Here is a 20,944-nt window from a genome sequence, read left to right as displayed (position 1 = left end):
TTTATCTAGATACAGGTACTTTATTTACAAATATTTAGATTAATAGCATCGTTACATCAAATGAGGAGTACAGCAGTCCAACAGCTCCTTTCTGTGACAGAAACAATGAGACCTACTGTAACTGGGAGGACAGGTATTGCACCTCAGCAAGCTGGAGTCATTACAACATTTACTTCACAGCAGCAGCAGGTCATGGTCCCTGGGCAAACCCTTTGCGGCGCAGCCTCGGCTGAAGCAGGATGTGAGCTGCAGATCCTGAACATACCCATCTACTTAAGAATATTAGTTAAAAAAAGGACTAACCAGACAAAACAAAGGGACAGTGCACAAGTTACCCAAATCCTATTGTCTGCACATTCCAGTTTTGGCTTTGATTTAACATTGACTGTACAATACTCTGGTACCACGGTTTACTTACAAGTCTGAACATTGTAGTTTTAGTGTCTAGGGAGGGATTTTAAGACTACTTCGTATTTTAAACCCTGCAGCAAGACTAAACCTGGACGTGTGACCATGGTTAAGCACAGGCCCCTGCCATTTTCAAACCACGCGTGGTGTTTCCCAGGTGCAGTTTCGTGCAGGCTGCACATACAGCCACAGTGAACCCACGGGTAGCTCAGCAACAGCCTCAGGTTCATGGTCACTGCCTGCATCTCCCTTTGATCCAGCATTACAGGTTGTGGCACCCCACGAAGGATGGACTCAAAGGCTCGAGAAGCCCAAGCCTTAAAGAAACCCTCACATGGGCCTGGTAAAAATACAACAGTAGCTCCAAATCCCTAGAGAGCACCGGCGCTGGTGCCGGTCCGCTCCAGGCTCTGACCACTGGAGGAGTTACAGGTAGAGAAGCGCAGGATGTGCGAGAGAAGCCGCCCCAGCACAGGGCACGAGGCAGGCGACAGCCCAGCGATGCAAAACGCTTATCCCAAGAGCGAAGCGGGTTTTAGCGCGCTGCTGATTGCACACGACGGGGTTTAACCAACACCACAGTGCAAAGATGAGAGAGACATGGATCCCACTAGTGTTAATGGCTGCGTGGGGACTCGAGCTGCCCCGGGTGACACCAGGGATGAGGCCTGTGTTAGTGAGCGGCACTCGGCGCTAACGTGGTCACACACAGCTCGTACTGTACAAACGGGGGGGTTTCTTACATACTGTTCTAATGCCAGTAATCATTTTTTCTTCGTTAAAATCATATACACAGGATGTATTTCACTGTCAGCTCAGTTCCTTCAAATTTTATACATATTTACGTCCTGTTAACAAATGGAAAGGAGAAAAGTGGCAGAAAACCGACGTCAAGCTCCGAGCACGTGTCCCTGTGCACGCTGCGGCTGCGGCGCCAGCCCGCCCCTACCCCACACACACCTCAGGGACATCCTCCAACAGAAGCACATTGTTACCCAGCCCCTTGCTACCATCGGAAGTCATTTCACAGCAAAAAACTCATCCTTTACTACAGACAGCTTTAAACGGTTAGAGGTGGGGGAGAAAGGCCAAAGAACCATCAAATTAAACCGTACAAGACAAAGCCCTGCGAGAGTGTGAAATCATGAGTCCAGCATCAGTGCTCGGTTTAAAGTAGGTATCGGTGACACTATCACAAGGACAATCAAGGAAAAAAAAAAAACTTCTAGATTTACCATGCAGGAGAGGTTTTATTACTCTACTTGCCTTTGATAACCTGATTACATCTAACGTTGTTTAGCAGTTTAGTACTGTGTTAAACTTGTCTCGAGAGTTTTAATTAAACCCAGTAAGATGTACAGAAGACAGGGCAGCAGTCAAAAGCACTGCTCCCGACAGACAGAGGTGAAGGGTCAGAAATGGAGCCAGGAAACGGAGGTCACTAGCAGCCGCAGCCTTCTCTCTGGGGCTGGGGTTCACTGGTTAGCCGCCCGCCCTGCGGAGCCGATGGCTTGTGCTGTACACCCGATTCTGCAGCGTTCAGATCCAGGCTTCCGTCTTGGATGTTCTGGTAGATTTTCTTGGCAGCCTCCAGGAAGGCATCCTCGACGTTCTCTCCGCTACGAAGAGAGCGGCAGGGGTTACTCAGGCAGGGCAGGATGTGGAGGCAAGTGCCCTGCTGGGATATGCCTGTCCCTTGGCATGCAAGAACAGCTTTTGGTACCTAAAGCAGATGCACCACTGAGTCTGACAACCCATCCTGGGACAGCCTCCAGTAGGCTGTCCAGGCTCCCTAGCCATTAAACCTATTGGGACTAGCCAGGAGGAAGAAACACATTCCCAAACACCAAGAAGCAAAAATCAGCGTGGAGTCACACACGCAGCTGCGTGGCTGCAAGCTCAGGAGCCACTGTAAATCACACCCTTTTTAAGGGTTCCATTCCAAGGGTGCCAGCTGGAGCCACATTTACTGGTGTCACTGGAGACCTGATCCCTGTACTCCAGCAGCTCCCCAGCCAATGTAGCCTGGCCCAGGTCCGGTGCAGTGACTCCTGTCAGCAACCAAAGGGACTGGGACCACTCTAAGAGAGCTCAGAGCCAGTGGTCTGTCGGGTTTGCACTTGTAAGTCCCTGCTATACCTGAACTATAACTGTATTTAGTCATAACCAATATAATCCTCTTAAACTGATCACACCTGAATCACAGTTGTAGACAAAGGTAACTTACGTTTTTGCACTTGCTTCAAGGAACAATAAACCTGTTCAGAGACAGAGGTTCAACAGTCAATGCATAATACACTCCAAACAGCCCTAAATCAGCCACGCTGCAACCTCCAGATAACATGCAAGATGCTGTTTTAGCACTAAACAGTCTTTCATGAATAAGTTAAGGCATCAACACACAAGCTGATTCCTAGAACTAAGCACAGTTACAGTTAAGCCAGACTGAGGCACAGCAGAAGTCTGCACATACAACTGCATTACTTTGGAAGCATAAGCTTGCAGCTACCGATGCTGAGGAGTCACTTTAACATCACTGTCCTGTAGGAAATATAACAGCTCAAGGGAAAACACACACCATTTTCTTCAGCAAATTGTTTGGCTTCTTCATACGTGACATCCCTCTGTGCTTCCAGATCTGCTTTGTTTCCTATGAGGATTATCACCTGGTTCAGAAGAGAGAGAATTAGTCTGGGCAGTAACTGACGAGCTTTTCACTACCGTGCTCATGATTCAGGCAAAACCCCAAAAGGAAACACACAGAAGTGTTTCACAGCAGAAGCCATGCACCTTCAGAACACTGCTCCAGCACTGCCCCCTCCATAAAGCCTGGAACAGCAGCTCCTGCCATTGCTTTCAGCTGCTTTAGGCTGCTCTCAAAGCAGCAGCCCTACAGTCCTGCTGTGCCCTGGTGACAGCTGTGCTCTGAGCCACTTCCTGTACTTGTTTAAGCATCTCTTAATCCAGCCAGAACCTTCCCAAGTTCTCTTTCATCATAGCAGAGTCTTCCCACGAGCTTGGTGCTGAAGTGTTTTAGGAGCACTTGGAAGAAGACTTCAGTGAACAAGTTACAACTGTCTGGGCAACAGCTCTGTGGTATGGTCAGAGACAGAGAAGCCTTTTCCCCCCAGGGTTCTCCAGAAGTCCTGGCCAGCTTCTGCCAAAGATCCCATTTCTATTCCAACCTAAGGACACAGCATTCACCTCATTAGTACCACAAAGCAGGAAGTGGTAACAAAAGTTAAGGTTTGTCCCCATTCAATGACAGTTTTGCCTCCAACTGCTGAGAACAGGCCCCTGGAAAGTAAGAAGCATGAGACATCTAGAAGAAACCAGGGCTTTCCTGCACAGTGACCTGGCCTTTTGCTCTGGGTACAGTAAGGGGAGAATCCCTGGTACAGTGCAAAATGGGACACGGGAGTGACTGGAGCTAAAGTAGCCGAGCGACCACAGGCAGCTTATTTCAGAGAACTGCTACCACTGCAGATGCTTTGGCCCAAGCCCTCCACCTCTTGCTCGGAGAGAAGCAATACTGCTTGAGTCATATATAGCCCAACTTACAGTATTTGGATTGGTGAGGTTCCTTGCATCTGTCAGCCAGCTGCTTAAGTGATTATACGTACTTCTTCTGCAAGGAGTCAAGGAGAACAGTTTTAGCCACAGCATCTTTTAACACACCTACGTCCAACAGCTCAGTCAGCACCCACTGAACACACTGATGTCTGTCATCCCAATACTTCCCCCCAGCCTCATGACAAACAAAGCAGCAGCATCTTGTTTGGACCTGGATCATGATCTGAACATGCTGACTTCAAATCCCCTGAGCAACTCTGACAGCACAGCTGAGACACCAACCCATGTTCCTGCCCTCACAAGGACAGGGTTTATATTGTCTAGGACAGAACACATTAAAGGATTTCCTGTCAAATACTCTCACAGAGCAGTGTATGGTGAGCAGCCCTTCGGTAACAAACAGTGCATAAACTCATGTTTTACTCAAGATTTCAGCAAACAGGAAATACACCTAGACGAAGAATACCAAGAGCAGCCCTAGGGGAAGACTGGACACGGATGCAAGTAGAAGTATTTCATGTGGCACATCTAATTAATTATTCTTTTAGCAGGATCTTTAATTTTCACCTATAAAAAGAAGGGAGGATGGCTTCTGTACCAACTCATTTTGTTGGAGGAATACACTGTGAAGAGGCCAAGAAGCTGGGCTGCTGCAATGCTCTCATCTCTACACAACCTCTTAAGCAGCCCACTGCAACAGAGGTAATATTCTGTCCTGTGCCCACTCTAACAATATTCCTGCCAGGTAAGCAGCAATGCCCACTGCCTCCCAGGAAGGCAAAAATCCATGTGCTGAAGAGCAAGTCCTAAGGACAAAGCCAGTTCTTCAAACAACTTCAACCCAAGCAGTCAAGGCCCCAGATCCTCAGGCCTGTCAGCAGTGACGCTTTCCAGGAAAAGCGGCTCACATAATTCCTTATGTTTCTTTTTCAGCTCTTTAAATACTTCAAGTATTTAGAAGCGTCTCCTTCACACAACAGGACACAAACCCATCCAGACTGAGTCCTTTAAGTGAAGGGGACAGACACGGTGTCTAAAGAGCTCCTCAGGCACATGCAGAGCTGCGGTACAAGACACGCCAGTCCAAGCGCCTCACCTGGTGATGTCGTAGACCATGAGAGCTCCCGCGGCTCCTCTGTAGTAGCTCCGTGTGACAGCCCGGAATCTCTCTTGTCCTGCTGTATCCCAAATCTGTAGTTTAATTTTTTGGCCACTAACTTCAATTATCCTTGTGCCAAATTCAACACCAATTGTGTGGGGACAGTCTGCCATAACTGCCGTGAAAAATAAAGAGCAAAGATCAGATCTTTCTAGCACAAGGTCTCCTTGACCATCACCAGTTCTCAGTTACCTTGACTAGAGCTTCAGTCTCTAGGAAAGCGTTTTTACAGCTGCAGTACCCAAACTGTATCATTCCAGAAATAAAATGAAGTATTCCCTGAGCTTCTTAGTTGTAATGGTTATGGAATTCCTTGCCTTCTCTTCTGCATCTATACTGGTGCTGTCTGGTCGTATCCATCATAAGGTATCGAGTCAGCTGATTCTCACCCTACCCTTGCAGGAAAAGTTCATTATTTCAATGCAGTAAGAAAAGATAACTCTTCAGGAATGACCAAGAGGCAGTTAAAAGTCTGTAGGACAGCTTCAAAACAGCCAAGTTGTTCCAGACAGGGCAGTAGCATGACTGTCCACAGATAAAGGCCAGTCTCATAAGTAGCTATCACCACAGCAAATCAAACCTTTAAAGGCATCTTTCTAACTAATAAGCTCATCTTTAAGAAAGATGAAGAAATGCAGGATGAGTAACTATCCAGGCTATCTACAGTTAGTGACAGCGTTGTAGTAGAGGTGTTTGGCATGTCAGTTTGTACTGCTTCAGCTTACTGCTGACCGACTAAGAACAAGACAAACAGTCATCAAGAATTTGGCCACAAGCAAACCAGTATTTAAATAATTGACTGATTGGGAATTTGAATTCAAAGCAACTGTTAAAAAATTCTAGTTCTACTAGAAAGCAGAAACAGTGTGAACTGAAGCTCCTACCCACTTACTGTGACATCCAGTAGCACAGGGTAGAGACTGACTTTGTATTAATAACCACCTACAGGCTCAGCCCCCGAGTGTGAGCTACATGGGACGCCAGAGAGGTAACAGCCACTGCAAGCTCCAGTGCAAGAGGCATGAGGAACTGAAGCTAGTTCTTAATTAGTGATGACAGCATAGATGAAAACACTGCAGTTGAGTCAGACTGGAGTAAGTCCTCAACACCAGCACACAGGTCATGAGCCACAGCAGCTACAGAGAATGACAGGGCTGCCTAAGCCTGCAACAAGGAGTGAGAGGAAAGGGAATCTTTTTCTTTTTGAAGCCATTACTAACAACCTCCATTGCTTGTGTGGAAGCTACACCAATACTGAAAACATGCATGTTTCAGACAGGAAACTTCACTTGGGTCAGAATTCCCCAGAAAACCCATAAAACCAGACACAGCCTTTCCCCTCATCACAAGCAGGACTGACCGAAGCAGCAGTTTTGCCTCTAGTACATCAACATTTTGTTTCTACATCTACAGGAGTCAAAACAAATCTAAGCAAGTACAAAGCAAAGCCACACAGGTGAAGCCAGACACCACATCAAGCTCATGCACAATGGAAGCAAAGAGGCAGGAAAGAGGGATGAAGCACGAGAATAAAGTGAGAATAAATCTGGTGAATTGAAATACTCACACTTCTTTTCTGTAAATTGATGAAGCAAACAGGACTTTCCTACACCCATGTCCCCTGTTACAGAAAGAATAGTTAAGGCTGACACCACATCATTGTTGCAAAAACCACATTTCCTCCATCCTACACAAGGAATGGTAGAGACAGGCAGACCACTCCTTGGGTCCAGCCCATGATGTTTATACCTGGTCTCAGACCTGAAATTCATCAACTTTTGCACTGGGTTTGGTAACAGGGTTGCAAGCAAGGGTGGAGCGGACAGCTCAAGGACAATTCAATCCAAATCACTGATTTTACAACTGTATTTCACAAGGTTACGAGAAGCAAACCTGTACAAAACTGAAATGTAAAATACACCTTCTGAGTGATTACCATGCTCCCATCTCACTTGCAATTGCTAGTCAAGACATCAAAAACACTGACAACCAACCAGAACACACCAAGAAATTGCTTCACTTCCACTTATCCACTTGCACAATGCCAACAGGGAGGAAGAGCAAGATCTGTTAAGAACCAAGGCTTCCGCAGGCTGAGGCTGTCACAGCAGCCCGAGTTACAAACTATTACAAGACTGCAGATCACTTACACCTACACAAGGGCATTAAGAATTAAACAATGAACAGCAAGACCAGTTCTTCCAAGAGAATAACAAATGCAATCAAGTCCCTGGCTGTAAACAGACAAGGAAGGTGCAGCTAAAAGCTACATTTAAACACAAACAGGCAGCCTGACAGAGGCTTGAAGCCTGTCTGAAGCAATGGATTCCAATTAGCACTTGCGATGGTTTCCAATTAGCACCTGTGTCTTCAGCATAGATTCTCAAACCTTTGAGGCTAATGATGCAGAGGGAAGGTGCTATACAGCAAACCTGAATCAACAATACCTGGCTGTGTTAACTCCCATTCAAGTTTTCCCCCCCTTTCAAACCGAGTTAGTAATTTTTTTTGCCAAATATAAACTGTATTTTGATAGAGAGCACATACACATGTTTTTAGGATGCTTTTTTGTAGTGCTATGGAGAGGGCCAAGTGTTATGGCCCTAACAGTGAAGATGCACGAGAGTACTGAAGTACATTATGTCAAGAACAGTTACTGTGAACAGTAACTCAACACAGGCACTGGTACTTGCCCTCCTCCCAGGTCACTTCCACCAACCACACAGCTCCCACTCTGTGGCATACAAAGGTATTTGCTGTTATACTGTCACCCGCTCGAGCTTTAGAGCAAGCAAGGTGATACCTGTGAGGGACTGAGGATGGACAATTAGCTGAAAGAACTACTCCTATACAGCAAGTAGCAACAGAAGTCACAAAGAGCACAGCCCCAGGGCTGGGAGGAAGGCTGTCATGCATGTACACATCAACATAAAGAGGTATGAGAGCCCAGCAGTACTTACCAATAATGATGTACTTAAAGATGTAGGAATAGTTGTAAGGTGCAGTTGCCATTGTGGCACTAGAACAGAAAACAGAACACATCAGAACTGCTACTTGTTCACCAAACTCAACCCAATCCATAGACTGTAGTTCACAGAGGCAAACCAACCCTCCCTTCCCCTTCCTCTCCCCACAACTACACTTTCACTCACAGTTCAGGTTTTGGTACTTCCCCACAGTCACCAAATTAGCGTCATTCAGCAGGACTCCCACATCACTAGCTCTGAACCCCTGCCAGGTCGGCCTCCAAGTAGAAACATGCTCACCAAACACCCAATATATTCACTGAAAATAAAATCCGACTCCAAAAGTAAAATCTGAAGGGGTTTAACAAAACCAGCAATTTGGAACTATTACTTCACTGATGAGGCTTGCAAAAGGAGCAAAGGAGACAGTGCAGCTTGCATCAAAAAGCTAAGAACTTCTGGAAAGAACGCTGTAGCAGCCTTAGCTGGGCTCTGACTGCTACATGCCCATGTCAGAGAAGCTCTACAAGCCACAAATCAGATGTTCAGGAAGTTAGTTAACATCTCTGTGGCTTTGTCAGCACCGCAGCTTACAGGCTGCGCAGGTTCTCTTTTTTAAGAGAGAGTCAAAATTAGATTGGGGTAAGCACTTCCAATATGCAGAGTTTCCTATGCTTTCCTACACGTAGGAGGAATTAGAACCGTCTTTAGCTGCGTAAACCTGTGAGGAGCAATAGCTGACTTACCAATTGATACGTCAGTTAACCAGGATTACAAGTCTGCACAGGCCACATCTTGCCAGTTAACATAAAGGATGCAAAACGCCTCCTTTTGTCCCAGGTTTTAAGTTAAAGTAGGCACAGTGGGATCAGTTAAGCAAGTGGAAAATTTCTAGTGGGAATTCACCATTTCCTTCCCTGCTCCTGCGTGGCAGCTAGCCAGCCCTGAGAAAGCTATGGAAGTTCTTATGAAGAACACTGCTTCAGCCTAGAAAGATTTTCAGTCAGTCATGTGGCCTTCACATGACAAACGCAACCAGTGCTGCAAGGGAACAAAGAGCCAGGAAAGCTCACAAGCCTCCAACTTTTGGAAAAGCAAATTATTGTTTCCACAGCCACAATTAATCCGTAACAGTGAAGCACAGCCATCAGAAAGGTGACCTGCAACAAACCTCATGGCAGCACACATCCACCACTGCACAGCAGAGCTTTAAAGCAAAGGCTCTTATCTAGCCCTTGAAGGGGAACCACACCAGCAGGAGGTTGGGACGGGTTTGCTGGGTGCCAGGTGCTGACCTGCACCTCCGACACGGTTGGCTCAGGATGTGGAAACTCTCAACTCCTTCTATCCCAAGCAGCATACAAAGCATCTATGCTCAGTCCTATATATACACACAGTTTTATAAACCCAAGTTTAAGACAGTAAACAAAAGACAGCTTTGGACCATAATTCTTGTATATGCTGGCAAGACAATTCCACACCAAGGGCTGCACAAGTTGCAAGAACAGTCGCCTCAATCAAGCCAATTTTAGAACAAACTTCTACCATAGCAGAGGGAAATCTCCCACAGCCACCCCTCACCACCTTTGTCCTCCTCAGCCCCTGGCAAATCACCACAGAGTGAACAGACCATCTCTTATCACTGTACTAGGCAAGAATTAACACCCACGGCTGGAAACACACTGCTCTTTACCAAGCAAGCCAGCAACCTGCCTGCAAGATTCCAGAGTTACAGTATCAGCTTCAATATATGCAGTGATTATTTTCAACACCAGCAAACAAAGACAAGTAACTGCTCCACAGAGAGCTCAAAATTAACATGTCACTGTGGAAACACCCAATACTTCACATTTTCTGAATCTATCTTCACACATTATGCTCTTCCTCTTCTCAGCATGTCCCAATAGCAGCAACATTCAAACCGAGCATCTTGTGATCCAATGCATTTGTTCTTCGCTTGCCATTTACTTTCTAAGTAAAGCTGGAGGATTGTGTTCACAGCTCCATTCAGTCTGGTACCAAGGTAGAGAACCACTCATGGGGCTATGAACGTGTCCTACAGAGGCCAGGTGACCCTCCCTAGCTTCACTAAGTCCCTAAGGTGGAAATACTCAGTTTCCTGTTCCCAAGCACATGACTTTACAAGACTGCTGTATGTAACAAGTGAAGGGAATGTGCCCCACCTCCAAGCTTGCAAGTACCATCGCTGGAAGGGGAAGACTCTTTGTCTTTTAAGTACAGACAAACTGGGAACTCTGTTCAGGCTACATCACAAATGGAATTTGAAGTCTCTCAGCTAGAATCTTCACTGCTAAATAGACATGTTTGACTGGTTTTGCTTGCTAAGGCATGTCAGTTCTCACTCTAACCATGCTCTTTCAGTGTAAAAGAAACTGTCACTGCTTTGCAACACATGCATCAAAATCAGTTCCTGCTTCAGAGTGAGTTAGAAAACCAAATCCTGTGCTTGGCAACAGAAATGGGTGGGAAGGGAGGACTCACTTCAAGCCACATCTCATTGCTACAACTTCACCCTTATTCCTGCAGTGACATTAGGCCCCTAAAGGAGGTGAGAGATACCACACAGCCCACTGTGTGCAGCCAAACCTAACATAACACTGGCCACAGCTTAGAGAAACAGTTTACTGACAGCAGCACTGACAGAGAAATTAACCCGTATGTGAGCCTAGACCTTCTCTGAAGTCCCAGAGAGCTCCCAGGTTAGTCACTGGGTCTGAGACACAAGCTTGTGGCAGCACAGACACTCAGTTTAAACACAATTTCTGGAGTTAAACTGTAAAATCAAGCAACACTTTGGGATTACATTTACTCCAAGGGTCACATTACAGGAAACATTTTGAAACACTTTGTAAATTATTACTAAAGGTCAGGAATCTTTTCTGGAGAGCAGATGACTTTAACCCCCCCCAACCACAAACCAACAAGCTTTTAAACACTAAAATTCCAATGAGGATTAGCAGGAATCCCAACTGTACTCAGATTTTGGAATAAAACTGATACTCCGGAAGGACTCTGTGTTGAAGGGGAAATGCAAGCTAAACACAGAAGCCATGTGGAGAATTCAGTCTCAGAAACCTGACAACCTCAGCATTTACTGCAGAAGGAAGTCAGACAAGAATAGTGCACAAGAGGATTCAGTCAACACAAAAATATTAGCTACATGTTAATGCAAGGAGCTAATATACATTGACAGCATCACCATCCACACTATCGGCGGCTTTACACCCACAGCGCTCTGTTCCAGATGTGTGAATGTGAATAATCCCAATATGGGAGGCTGGGGTTTCCCTCTTGGGAGAGCCAAGAACTGCAGGACTGACTTGCACATAAATACACATAACTTACCTTTGGCCACTGCTGACATTATACAACACAACAAAGTTAATCAACCATGAATTTACTGTTAACAGCAAGCAGGAACCTGGAAGCTTGGTCTACCTGCCATCTTCCAGGAAAGTCCGCCAACTTGGAACAAGTTTTGGCTCCCTTCTCAGACAGAGGTAATGTCTCCCCAGAGCTTAGAGCAGTATTTCAGGGTGGCAAATAGCCAGAGGATCGTGCCTCACCATACACAGATTTCTGAAGGTTTCAAAGCATGTACAGTTAATTTCTGCATTACAGTTTGGACTGGAAATGTTACAGTGAACAGTGCCACCATAATCTATCTGCCACGTATCGACTCCTTCCTTGGAGGCTTTTCTAATTTATAAGAAATTAAAGATGACCTCAATGAGATCTCAGTACACCTACTACTCCCCTAGTACACCTTAGCACTCCTCTAATCAACAAGCACTACACAGTTATGTTGACATCTCGCTGCAGCCTTATTTCCAGTATCAGCATACATCCGTACAAGCTGAGATAAGGTCGCTCTCAGCACACTGCTGTAATGTTCTTTATCAGAACCCTGTAACTGTAAATATGACATCCACACCAGTTCTCATGAGACAGTTTCGTGGGCAGTTCTTTCCAGCTCAACTCAAGGACACAGTCGATTTTAAGTCTTCACTGGTATCATTTGCATAGAGAAATGTCCCAGCTTTATGCTCAGCAAGAAGCAGGACTATTACTAGAGGAGACCAGAACCGGTACGCACAGGTTTTGTTAGACACTGTGTAGTTAATACCATCAACTGGGCAGGCCACAGAGATACCACCTCAGGAAACAGCTACTGGCTTCAGACTGCCTGACAGTTACAGGTTCCCCTTAAAAACATCCCACTCAGCAGGCAGAGGACCAGCTTAGTCAGGCTGAGGCACTTTGTGTTTCATCAGGCAGGTGTTCTTCCAGTCACTCCTCAAGGACATGCAACAGGAAGGGATCCCACAGCTGAAGCCCGAGTCCTTTCTATTAAAGGTAATGCCATCACATCATTCCTTTCATAAATTGAAACAACTTTTAAAGAGCTGTTAGTTTCTGCATTTGGAATAAAGTATTAGTTATGTATAGGCGGCAGAGTATGCAACCAAGAACTATTATTTAGAACAGCTCCTAAATTTCAACACAATTAATAGGTGGCTCTCCCCCTTCCCAGGGCATGATCCTCCTCTTCCCTCCATGTTTATTTAGATGTTAATGAACAGCAAGCACTGAGATCAGTAAGGGGGGAAGAAGCAGGCAGAGGCAGAATTGTTTCAATTCATAACTGCACTATTCCCTGACGAAGACCTTTGTCAAACACACACAACAATGTGGTCTGACTGGTACCTAACTAGAGGAGGTGGCTAGAAACACAGTCTAATTGCTTCAGCTGTGGTCTTCCATAACGATCACACGAACTGGAAGGTAATAAAGGTTTGTTATCAATGAATACACCAGAGCAGTGGATTCCCTCAAGTCTGGTGTCCACAGCAAGCTACGAGGTCAACTACAATTAAGTTTCATTGTGGTCCTGTGATTCTATACACCATTTAGGTCTTCCAGAAGATACAAACATCTCAGACCTCTCTAAGAGGACGGCCCCAGAACCTCCTCATATGTTTTTTATGTGTTTTTGCAGGGTTGTATTTATAAAGCCCTCCTTTGAGACCAATCCTTGAGGATTCACATCAGCAGCCTGCTAGCAGCCCAATACTCTCACATCCGCCAACATTACTTGTTGCTGGCCAGTGCCTTACTCATTCTTCTGTTCTAGAGTCACCATCTTTAGCTTTCCCCATTTGGATTTCATTAGAGCATACAATTAGCCCAAGACAGTAAATGCGGCTGAACTGATCTTTGATCAGGCAGCGACCCAGCAAGCTTCTTGTGATCTGCTGCTGAACATCACTTTGCATTTCCTCATTATTCCCATGCCCAGCTACTCTTTCTGTGAAAGCAGATGAGGTCTGCAGGCCACCAGGCTCTCCCTAACCAGCCTCAGCTGCGCAGAGCCCTGTTCAAGCTGTTCTTGAAGAAATGTATTTGCTATGTTCTTTAATCATGTAAAACATCTTAACTCAGCCTGAGGCCTACTAAGTATTTCTAAAGACTTCACAGGCCTTCAATTCCTTTCGTATATGAGAACTTTGACTCTGTGTATTTTTAGATCAAGGCTATGTATCATACTATCATTGCTTTTTGATCTCCCTCAACAGCTATCCAGCCATACACATGCTGTGTTGGTGAGCCTTTAATAGTTTCACATCCTGCTCCATTCAGTTCCTCCATTTTGTTTCCTAAACTTCCTGCATTTGGATGTGCATTTCTCCCTCACCACACCCCAGCTCATTAAGTGTTGCACACCTGTCCCCATCAGCAAGAACACTTTCTCCCATGTCCATTCTCTCAGGCATAGTTCTTTATTCTTTTGTATGTTTTCATTTATCCTACTCTTCCTCTTCCTATAACACAGTCTAACCTGTAGCACATCTGCACTTGTAGCAAGACAACCAAGTTCCAGAGATGCCAGGTAAGTTTAGGGACAGTATATACAGAACCAGGAAGCTTTGTTGTCAGTCTAACAAATCAGAACAAGATATAACTATCTGGAGTCCTCACCCTGGAGAGCACAAGCCACAAACACACTGCAGAACAACACTAAATAAGGTTTATGTCCTTTGTCTCAGAAAGACACAGCAAGATGCGACCCAAGCATGAGCAGGTTCCATTGGATGCACAGGATTAAACAAGTCATTTTAAAACACCTATTTACATTTTACATCCTAGTACCTCCAGTAGAACAGGTCTGCTTTCAAACTGCTGTCCTTCACATCAGCTTTTTGTTATTTATAACATGGAAAACAGGAGCTTCTTCCTTCCATTCAGATTTGTAGCATTTTCAAATCCCTACAAGAAGCTAGCAAACGCCTTTTTAATCCATATTAGACTATATGATATTTAGGTATTAAGTCCTTCAGGGTTAGGGTTAAGCAAGGATAATTCAGCACCATTTCCACTCAAGACAAAGCTATCCATGGACGTTACTGAAACCTTAACAGCCTACTGCAAACAGGCAACAAACAACTGGGTTAAATAACAGAACTTGTCTTCTGTTTAGCCTGAATTAGCACTGACCAAAGAAAACAAACCACACATCCAGAATACTTCAGCTGCTTTCCCGAATAACAAGTGGCACTGCCCTCGGACCTCATGGAAGTTATTTTTCTGTCCAAGTTCACGACAGCGCTGGTCAGCACAAGTACAGATGACACACAGTGTAGTATGTACATACAGTAAACACCCTACGGGCAATTACAATTAGTAAGGAGCACGCATACATAACACATATATACACCCCGCATGAGTACTTGGTGCTGGCGTGTCACAGGGAGTGTGCAGCGCAGAGAAGGCGGTGGCGACAAGCAGTGCAGCAGCGGCCTAGCTCCTGCCCCGCCACCTTCGTCCCCCTTAGCCCCAGCGGCCCCTTCTCCTTCCTGCCCGCCGCCGGGAGCGGACCGAGGGCGGTCAGACCCGCCAAAGCCGGCGACCGGCCCGCACCGCCCTCCGCGCCGGGCAGCGGCACACCTACGGGGAGGGCGGCCCCGACTAGGCCCCGGCTCCGGGCAGCAGCAGGAGGAAGCGTCGCTCCCCGGGCCGGGAGGCGACCGGGAGCTTACCCCACCCCGCCGTTATGGGCGGCGCGCCTGCCCGACCGGGGCCCGCCGCTGACCGGACAGCGACGCGGGGCCTAGTGCTCCAGGCCCGGCCGGGCGGAGAGGTGCCCCTCCCCGGCTCCCCCGTACCTGTGCTCGGGCAGCGGGTGGCTGTGCAGCGTGGCTCTGTCGGCGGCAGCGCGGTTCGGCCCGCGGGCACTGCGGCGCTCAGTGCTTCGTGCTGGGCAGCGGCCGGGCCGGGTCTCCGGGGCTCCCTCAGGCGCTGCTCCACTGCGCCCCCATCACCCCCCTTACCCAAGATGGCGGCGCCCCTCACACGGGGTTTCCCCTCCCACTCTCGACGGGCGCCGGGGCTGCACAAAGGTGGGCGCGAGAGGCCGCGGCGGAGCCAATCACAGAGAAACCCCGCCCTCTACGCGAGCGAGGGGCGCGGCCGACGTGAGGGGCGTGGCCGGGCGTGAGGGGCGGGGCGGGGCGCGCGCTCCCTGAGGCGGTGCCGCCCCGTACCCGCGGGTGTTCTGAGGGAGCTCGCGGCGTTCCCGGCTGCTCCTGAGGGAAAAGCGACCCGGATCCGCAAGGATCGGCAGCAAATCGCATCGGACCTCGGTGTCCCGCTTCGGAAACCACCCCTGCAGCTGCCTCCGAGCTGTTGGAATTGTCCTCCAGCTTCTGGGTTTAGGTAATCTCTAGGTTATCCATGTTTCCTGTCCTGCCTCAGAATCCCTGCAAAGACAGTATCTTCTGAACGACAAGATCTCGCCATGTCTGAGGAAAACACAAGCGGGAATATCCCGCCAAAGTTCAGGTACGCAGGGCATCCATGCTCCAACATAGTCCGATATCCAAAGTCTGTAACGAGCTGTAGAGAACTCTTCCTATCCCCAGTTCCCGGTAAAATTAGTGTTATATCTGATGTCTTTTACAATGCCCTGTGAAATTCTTTAACCAGTTTGTTAATTTTGGCTTTAATTTGTTTTTAAGTAGGCTTTTTAAACCACTTGTGATTTTGAAATAGTATAAACACGAAAGACCTAAAAGTGGAGGATGCTGCACAAATCTCACAGCTCATGGGAGAAAAAAGGATAAATCGGTGGTTCAGGAGATGAAAAAAGAGTGTAAACAGTGTAAGATGTGTAAAAATACCGTTATGGAGGATTCTATATATTTCCAACTTAATAAACTTACCCAGCTTCTCAGCTCAACATCCAAACTTTCCTGACATGAACACAGACAGTATAGAAACAATGAGTCCAGATGCTCAAAATCCACATGCTTGGTATTCCAGATTCATGTTCGTATTTTCAATTTTACATTGTGTTTAATTGAAACTCCTTTGAGATTCTCTTTTTGGAAAGCTTTAGGGCCTACAAACCTGTTAAAGGTAATTACATCTCTGTAAAGAGGAATTACCACAGGAGCTGCTAGAGGGCAGCCACACAGCGCGTTTCCAACGATGATTTATGCTTTTGGGGAGGAACAGGATGCTTTAGTCAGCTTTAGTGCCTCCCAAGCCAAGAGCTTCAATTAAAGCAAGTGGAAGGATTCTACTTGTTGGAGAATTGAGAGTTGATTAGGGCTTAAGAGTGACTGAAAAGAGCTAATGGCTCTTCCTGACCAAATACATTGAGTCTAAAAAATGTGACTTCCTCTCCTAACAGGCTAATGGAGGACAATAAGGATTTTATTTCAGCCCCACACATTGTGCAAAACATCAAATTCTGTGTGTATCAATGTCCAAGATTGACAGCACCTTCCCATAAGGCAGCACACCAAAGATTATTAACATCCCTATGGGAATATCTTTCCATCTCCAGTACTATGACATTACTAATTCCATTCTCTTAGTGTAGCCCTGCACATGGAATCCTCTGCTTTCTGCAGGGAGTGCCTTGTGAATCACTCACCCCCTAAATATTGCTCAGCCCCTACCAGGGAGGTGCTGGATGCTGAGCTCCACCTCATCTGGGCAGAAGCCGCTGACACAGGGTGAAAAGCACAGATTAAAAACAATTGGATTTTTTCTCCCATCGACATAATAAATAAATCTCTGAGGAATAAATAGCAAGGAGTCTGTAGAAAGTTACAAAATACGGTTGTACAACTGCTGTCAGTCACTGTCAGGGTCCTAACTTTAAAGTAGATGACAGAACCATTTTCAAGTTTTGCAAGACCTTATACCAGTGACTTTTACTAGAAAAATAGGTCAAAACGAGCCACTGAGAATGGTTGCCACAAGAGGGAGTCTTTAAACGGAAAATGATCTGTTTTGATGCAGTTACAGTCGGGTTCACTATCTTTAAATACAGTTCCTTTAAGCACTTGCTATTTCCATTTCCTTAAATACTATTCTTGTAACACAAATACTGCAACATTTAAATAAAAAATAATTAAAAAAAACCCAAATTGTTAAAGTATCACACAAAAATCCATTGGCTACTTCTCTGTCTGTGACCTGGCCTTGGCAGAGTTGGTCAGATGGTGTGAGCTCCCCTGGTTTTAGCCGAGATGGACCAGAGGACAGGTAATCATCACCGCAACCTATGGCACCAGACAGGACAACAGCCTGCAAAGGGTATGAGCACCTCATTTGGGAGATTTCTTCTTTTCCAGGGAAAATTCCAAGCAGTCCTGGCCCTTTCACTCTGCAGACACACACTGTGGCTGGCTCTCCAATGGGGTTTAGTCACCCTGCTCAGAACCGCTTCCCCAACGGAAGCACAACATGGTGTCTCCTCAGTGACACTAATGGGGCAGCGCTACCCACCTCCAGTGGCCCCAGATCCATCTTCAGATGGATCCATCTTCTTTTTTACTCAACAATTCTGAAAATCACTTTAATCTGACATTTGGGTTGTGAAGAACATTTGAATCCTGAACGGAAATTAAAAGCAGTTTTGAAATATAATTACTGCTATTTCTTATCTGCAACAAAGAAACCCAGAAGCCATTACCCAACTATGAGTAAGATTGGTGTCTTTAACCTGAAAATCTCAAACATATAAAACTGCATTAATTTGTATGGTAAAAGGCAAACAGCTTCACTTTAAAGGACTTGCTTTTGAATTGATTTGTATGCTTTTATCAAATATCCCTATAAAGTCCACAGAAGATGTGAGCAAGACAGAAGACCAAGTAATGGCATATGTATTTCTTCTCTGATTCTTTCATTCTTGTGAGTGCTTGAAAGCCTTCGGGAGTTTTGCAACAACAGTTATTGAGAAAAGGCTGAGTTCAGCCTATTCATTCTAAACATCTGGACAGAACCTAACAACAGTAATTAAAGCCCACTAAATTGGTAACAATACCAAATTACTAGAGATGGGATACTGTCTATCGTCCCACCCTTCCTTGTGGATTTCTGCTAGGTCAAATCAGCCTGCTCTTGAAAAGCCTTTTCTACGTGTCTCTTTCTGAAGTCTCTGGCAAGAACAGCAGCCAAATTTTCTGGTCACATGAGCTTTGCTCTTGGATTTACTTTTTTACCACAAACCCCAGGAAAAGTAAAGACTTGGAGTTAATACAGTTGATAGAAGGTTTGAGGAGTCTGTTCTTTTGGCATAAATTACATACAATGATCTATAATATCTGCTTCCCTGTTTTAGAATGCACCCTTGTAAAATACTTTTTAAATAATGATAAAATTACATGTCAGCATTTGTGAAGAAAGTGGGATTGAAAGGTACAGAAAGTTACAGTCACTTCTTATTCAAAACACTTTCTTTTTACTGAGGACAACAGTAGAATGCTGGCTTTAACCTCCCAACTTGGGCAAGGCACCTCCTTTAGCATCACTAAGCCCAAACACCAAGGGACAATGAAGAATGAAGAAAGCACATTACAAGCTTTAGAAGCAGAATGCAACTAATATCTGCTTTATAGCTGTGCTAAGAGACACACTCAGTGAGTCCTTTGCAACAAGCGGCTTTGAAACACGCTAAACAACTAGGGTTTTTTTGCAAGACTTTTGCACTTCATATTCCTACTGGAAATCACAGCAGTAGTTGGCCTTCCACTGTTCTGTATGCATGAAAAACTGGGGAATGCTCTGTGTGGCTGACAAGGAAATGTCAAATAATGTGTCACTAGTTCCTTATCTGCAGCCACAACAGCTCCTGTGAAGTCACACTGCAGGTTCTCAGTATCACCATTACTAACACAACTTTGCTTATCCTACAGGAAATAGAACAGTGCAGCAGAAGCCTTATCACAACAGAAATGACCCCTGAAGTGCAGCTACAGAAAACAACCACTTACAGGAGGAAAATCTGTCACCCAGCAGCACCAGTGACCACGCTGTCAGAACCTGAACTTCCACATCAGAAGCACAGTCAGTAAAAAGGCAGCTAAAGAAGGTATGTTTGCTCAGGGTTGGTTTGTCCTCTTCCCCTGAACCCCAACTTCTTCTTATAGCCTTGTTCCAGTTCAGGCAGGCAAACACAGAAAGCAGAAGCATGGTATTTTTCAGGAACTGTTTTGAAATACACTCCTGTGAGAGCTGATCACGTAACACTGGATTGGTCTGAAGTGACTAATTGGTCTTTATTTGTGTTTTGAGTTGCTAAGTTCTTCTTTCATATCTCATCATTTCAGTTTGTGGTGTCTGTAGAAATGTCACTGTGGTCAATTGTGTTGGGTTTTTTTAGTTCCTTTATCTTTTTTTACTATCGTTTCTTTTAAGTCTTCATCTCTGTCAAATAGGTCATCCCAAATGATGTTTTCAATGGCACATATGCAATCTCAAAGCTTCAAATTAAACTGATTAATAAGAAAATTTGTGCCAACTGTATTTGGGATGTAAGAAGATGCAGATCACCCCGATTCTCTCTGTTAATTTTGCATTTCACTGATGGCAGGGAATGGAAGCACAAAATGGAAATGTGTGACACCAGGTGCTGGGGTCAGTGCTCAGCATGAGTCCTCTTATGCTGACTAGAGATAAAGCTGAGCTGTATTGGCTTTATCTGGCTTATTTTGGAGATCATGTTTCAACTCTTACGTCTGGTTCAGTTCTTTATGTTAATCCTCAATGCTGTGTTCAAGCTTGTATGTGTCATTTAGTGAGCAGCTTATATCTTAGCACCAAGCAAAATACTGTTACAGCAGTAGAAGTGCCTGCGAAATAGCATTATCAGCCTTTTGAAGGCTGTTGTGGGGTTTTCCTGGCTGATATGACAACATGACCATACCTCTGATCTTGTCAGTGAGTCCTTCCCTGTGAGGGTGCTGAGGTGCTGACACCGGGTGCCCAGAGAAGCTGTGGCTGCCCCATCCCTGGCAGTGCTCAAGGCCAGGTTGGATGGGGCTTGGAGCAACCTGCTCTAGTGGAAGGTGTCCTTGTCCATGGCAGGGGGATGGAACTGGAGGAGCTTTCAGGGCCCTTCCAACACAAACCATTCTGGTGGTCTATGAACTGGATTTCAGAGACAAGCCGCCATCATCCTACACCAGCCCTGCAAACAGGCATTGGCCTTGTGGGTGCTCGCAACCAAAATCCCTCAGCCAGGGCTTTGGGTGGCCCTGTGGGGGCCGCTCATGAGGTGACAGCCATGGCCTCACAGCGCTTACTGTGCCTCCACCTCCCGCTTTGTCTCCCAGTTTTGAGAACCAGCACCACTGCCCCACTGGAGCGGGGGCAGCCACTGAGCCTCCCAGGGCGCGGCAATGAAGGGCTGCTTTGTCCGGCCGGCTCAACGCGCTCCTTGTTCCTCTGGGAACAGAGGGAGGCACGGGGCAGCCAGCCTGGAGGGAGATGAGGGGTACAGGAACCCCAGATTTGCCTGGCG

The 20,944-nt window shown here is 46.0% G+C and overlaps 1 protein-coding gene across 3 annotated transcripts; it reads right to left on the bottom strand.

Moving 5' to 3' along the window:
* Positions 1 to 15,556, bottom strand: RAB14 (RAB14, member RAS oncogene family). 3 transcript variants are annotated; one of them, XM_057409077.1, is made up of 8 exons: positions 15,291 to 15,508; positions 8,101 to 8,159; positions 6,708 to 6,761; positions 5,078 to 5,255; positions 3,970 to 4,036; positions 2,987 to 3,074; positions 2,636 to 2,666; positions 1 to 2,027 (listed from the first exon to the last, which is right to left on the bottom strand). In XM_057409077.1, exons 2-8 carry the CDS (start codon positions 8,150 to 8,152, stop codon positions 1,850 to 1,852), a joined length of 648 nt encoding a protein of 215 aa, XP_057265060.1. In that variant the 5' UTR covers positions 8,153 to 8,159; positions 15,291 to 15,508; the 3' UTR covers positions 1 to 1,849. The 3 variants fall into 3 exon arrangements, with proteins under 3 accessions (XP_057265060.1, XP_057265061.1, XP_057265062.1); XM_057409078.1 differs by lacking the exon at positions 6,708 to 6,761 and having other exon boundaries at positions 15,291 to 15,511; XM_057409079.1 differs by lacking the exons at positions 6,708 to 6,761; positions 8,101 to 8,159 and having other exon boundaries at positions 15,291 to 15,556.
* Between the last annotated feature and the right edge of the window lie 5,388 nt (positions 15,557 to 20,944).

This window comes from Pezoporus wallicus, unplaced genomic scaffold (assembly GCF_028554395.1).
Source record: "Pezoporus wallicus isolate ANWC-B61680 ecotype Strahan unplaced genomic scaffold, APGP_CSIRO_Pwel_v1 contig_8341, whole genome shotgun sequence".
Classification (NCBI taxonomy): domain Eukaryota; kingdom Metazoa; phylum Chordata; class Aves; order Psittaciformes; family Psittacidae; genus Pezoporus; species Pezoporus wallicus.
This window is presented reverse-complemented; position numbering and strand designations above follow the sequence as displayed.

Excerpts from the sequence above, each read along its gene's own strand:
- RAB14 (XM_057409077.1), bottom strand. The coding sequence starts at position 8,152 with ATGGCAACTGCACCTTACAACTATTCCTACATCTTTAAGTACATCATT. Across the intron at positions 6,762-8,100 it reads CTTTAAGTACATCATTATTG|GGGACATGGGTGTAGGAAAG; the intron begins GTAAGTACTGCT and ends TTTCTGTAACAG. Across the intron at positions 3,075-3,969 it reads ACCTCACCAATCCAAATACT|GTGATAATCCTCATAGGAAA; the intron begins GTAAGTTGGGCT and ends CTTCTGAACCAG.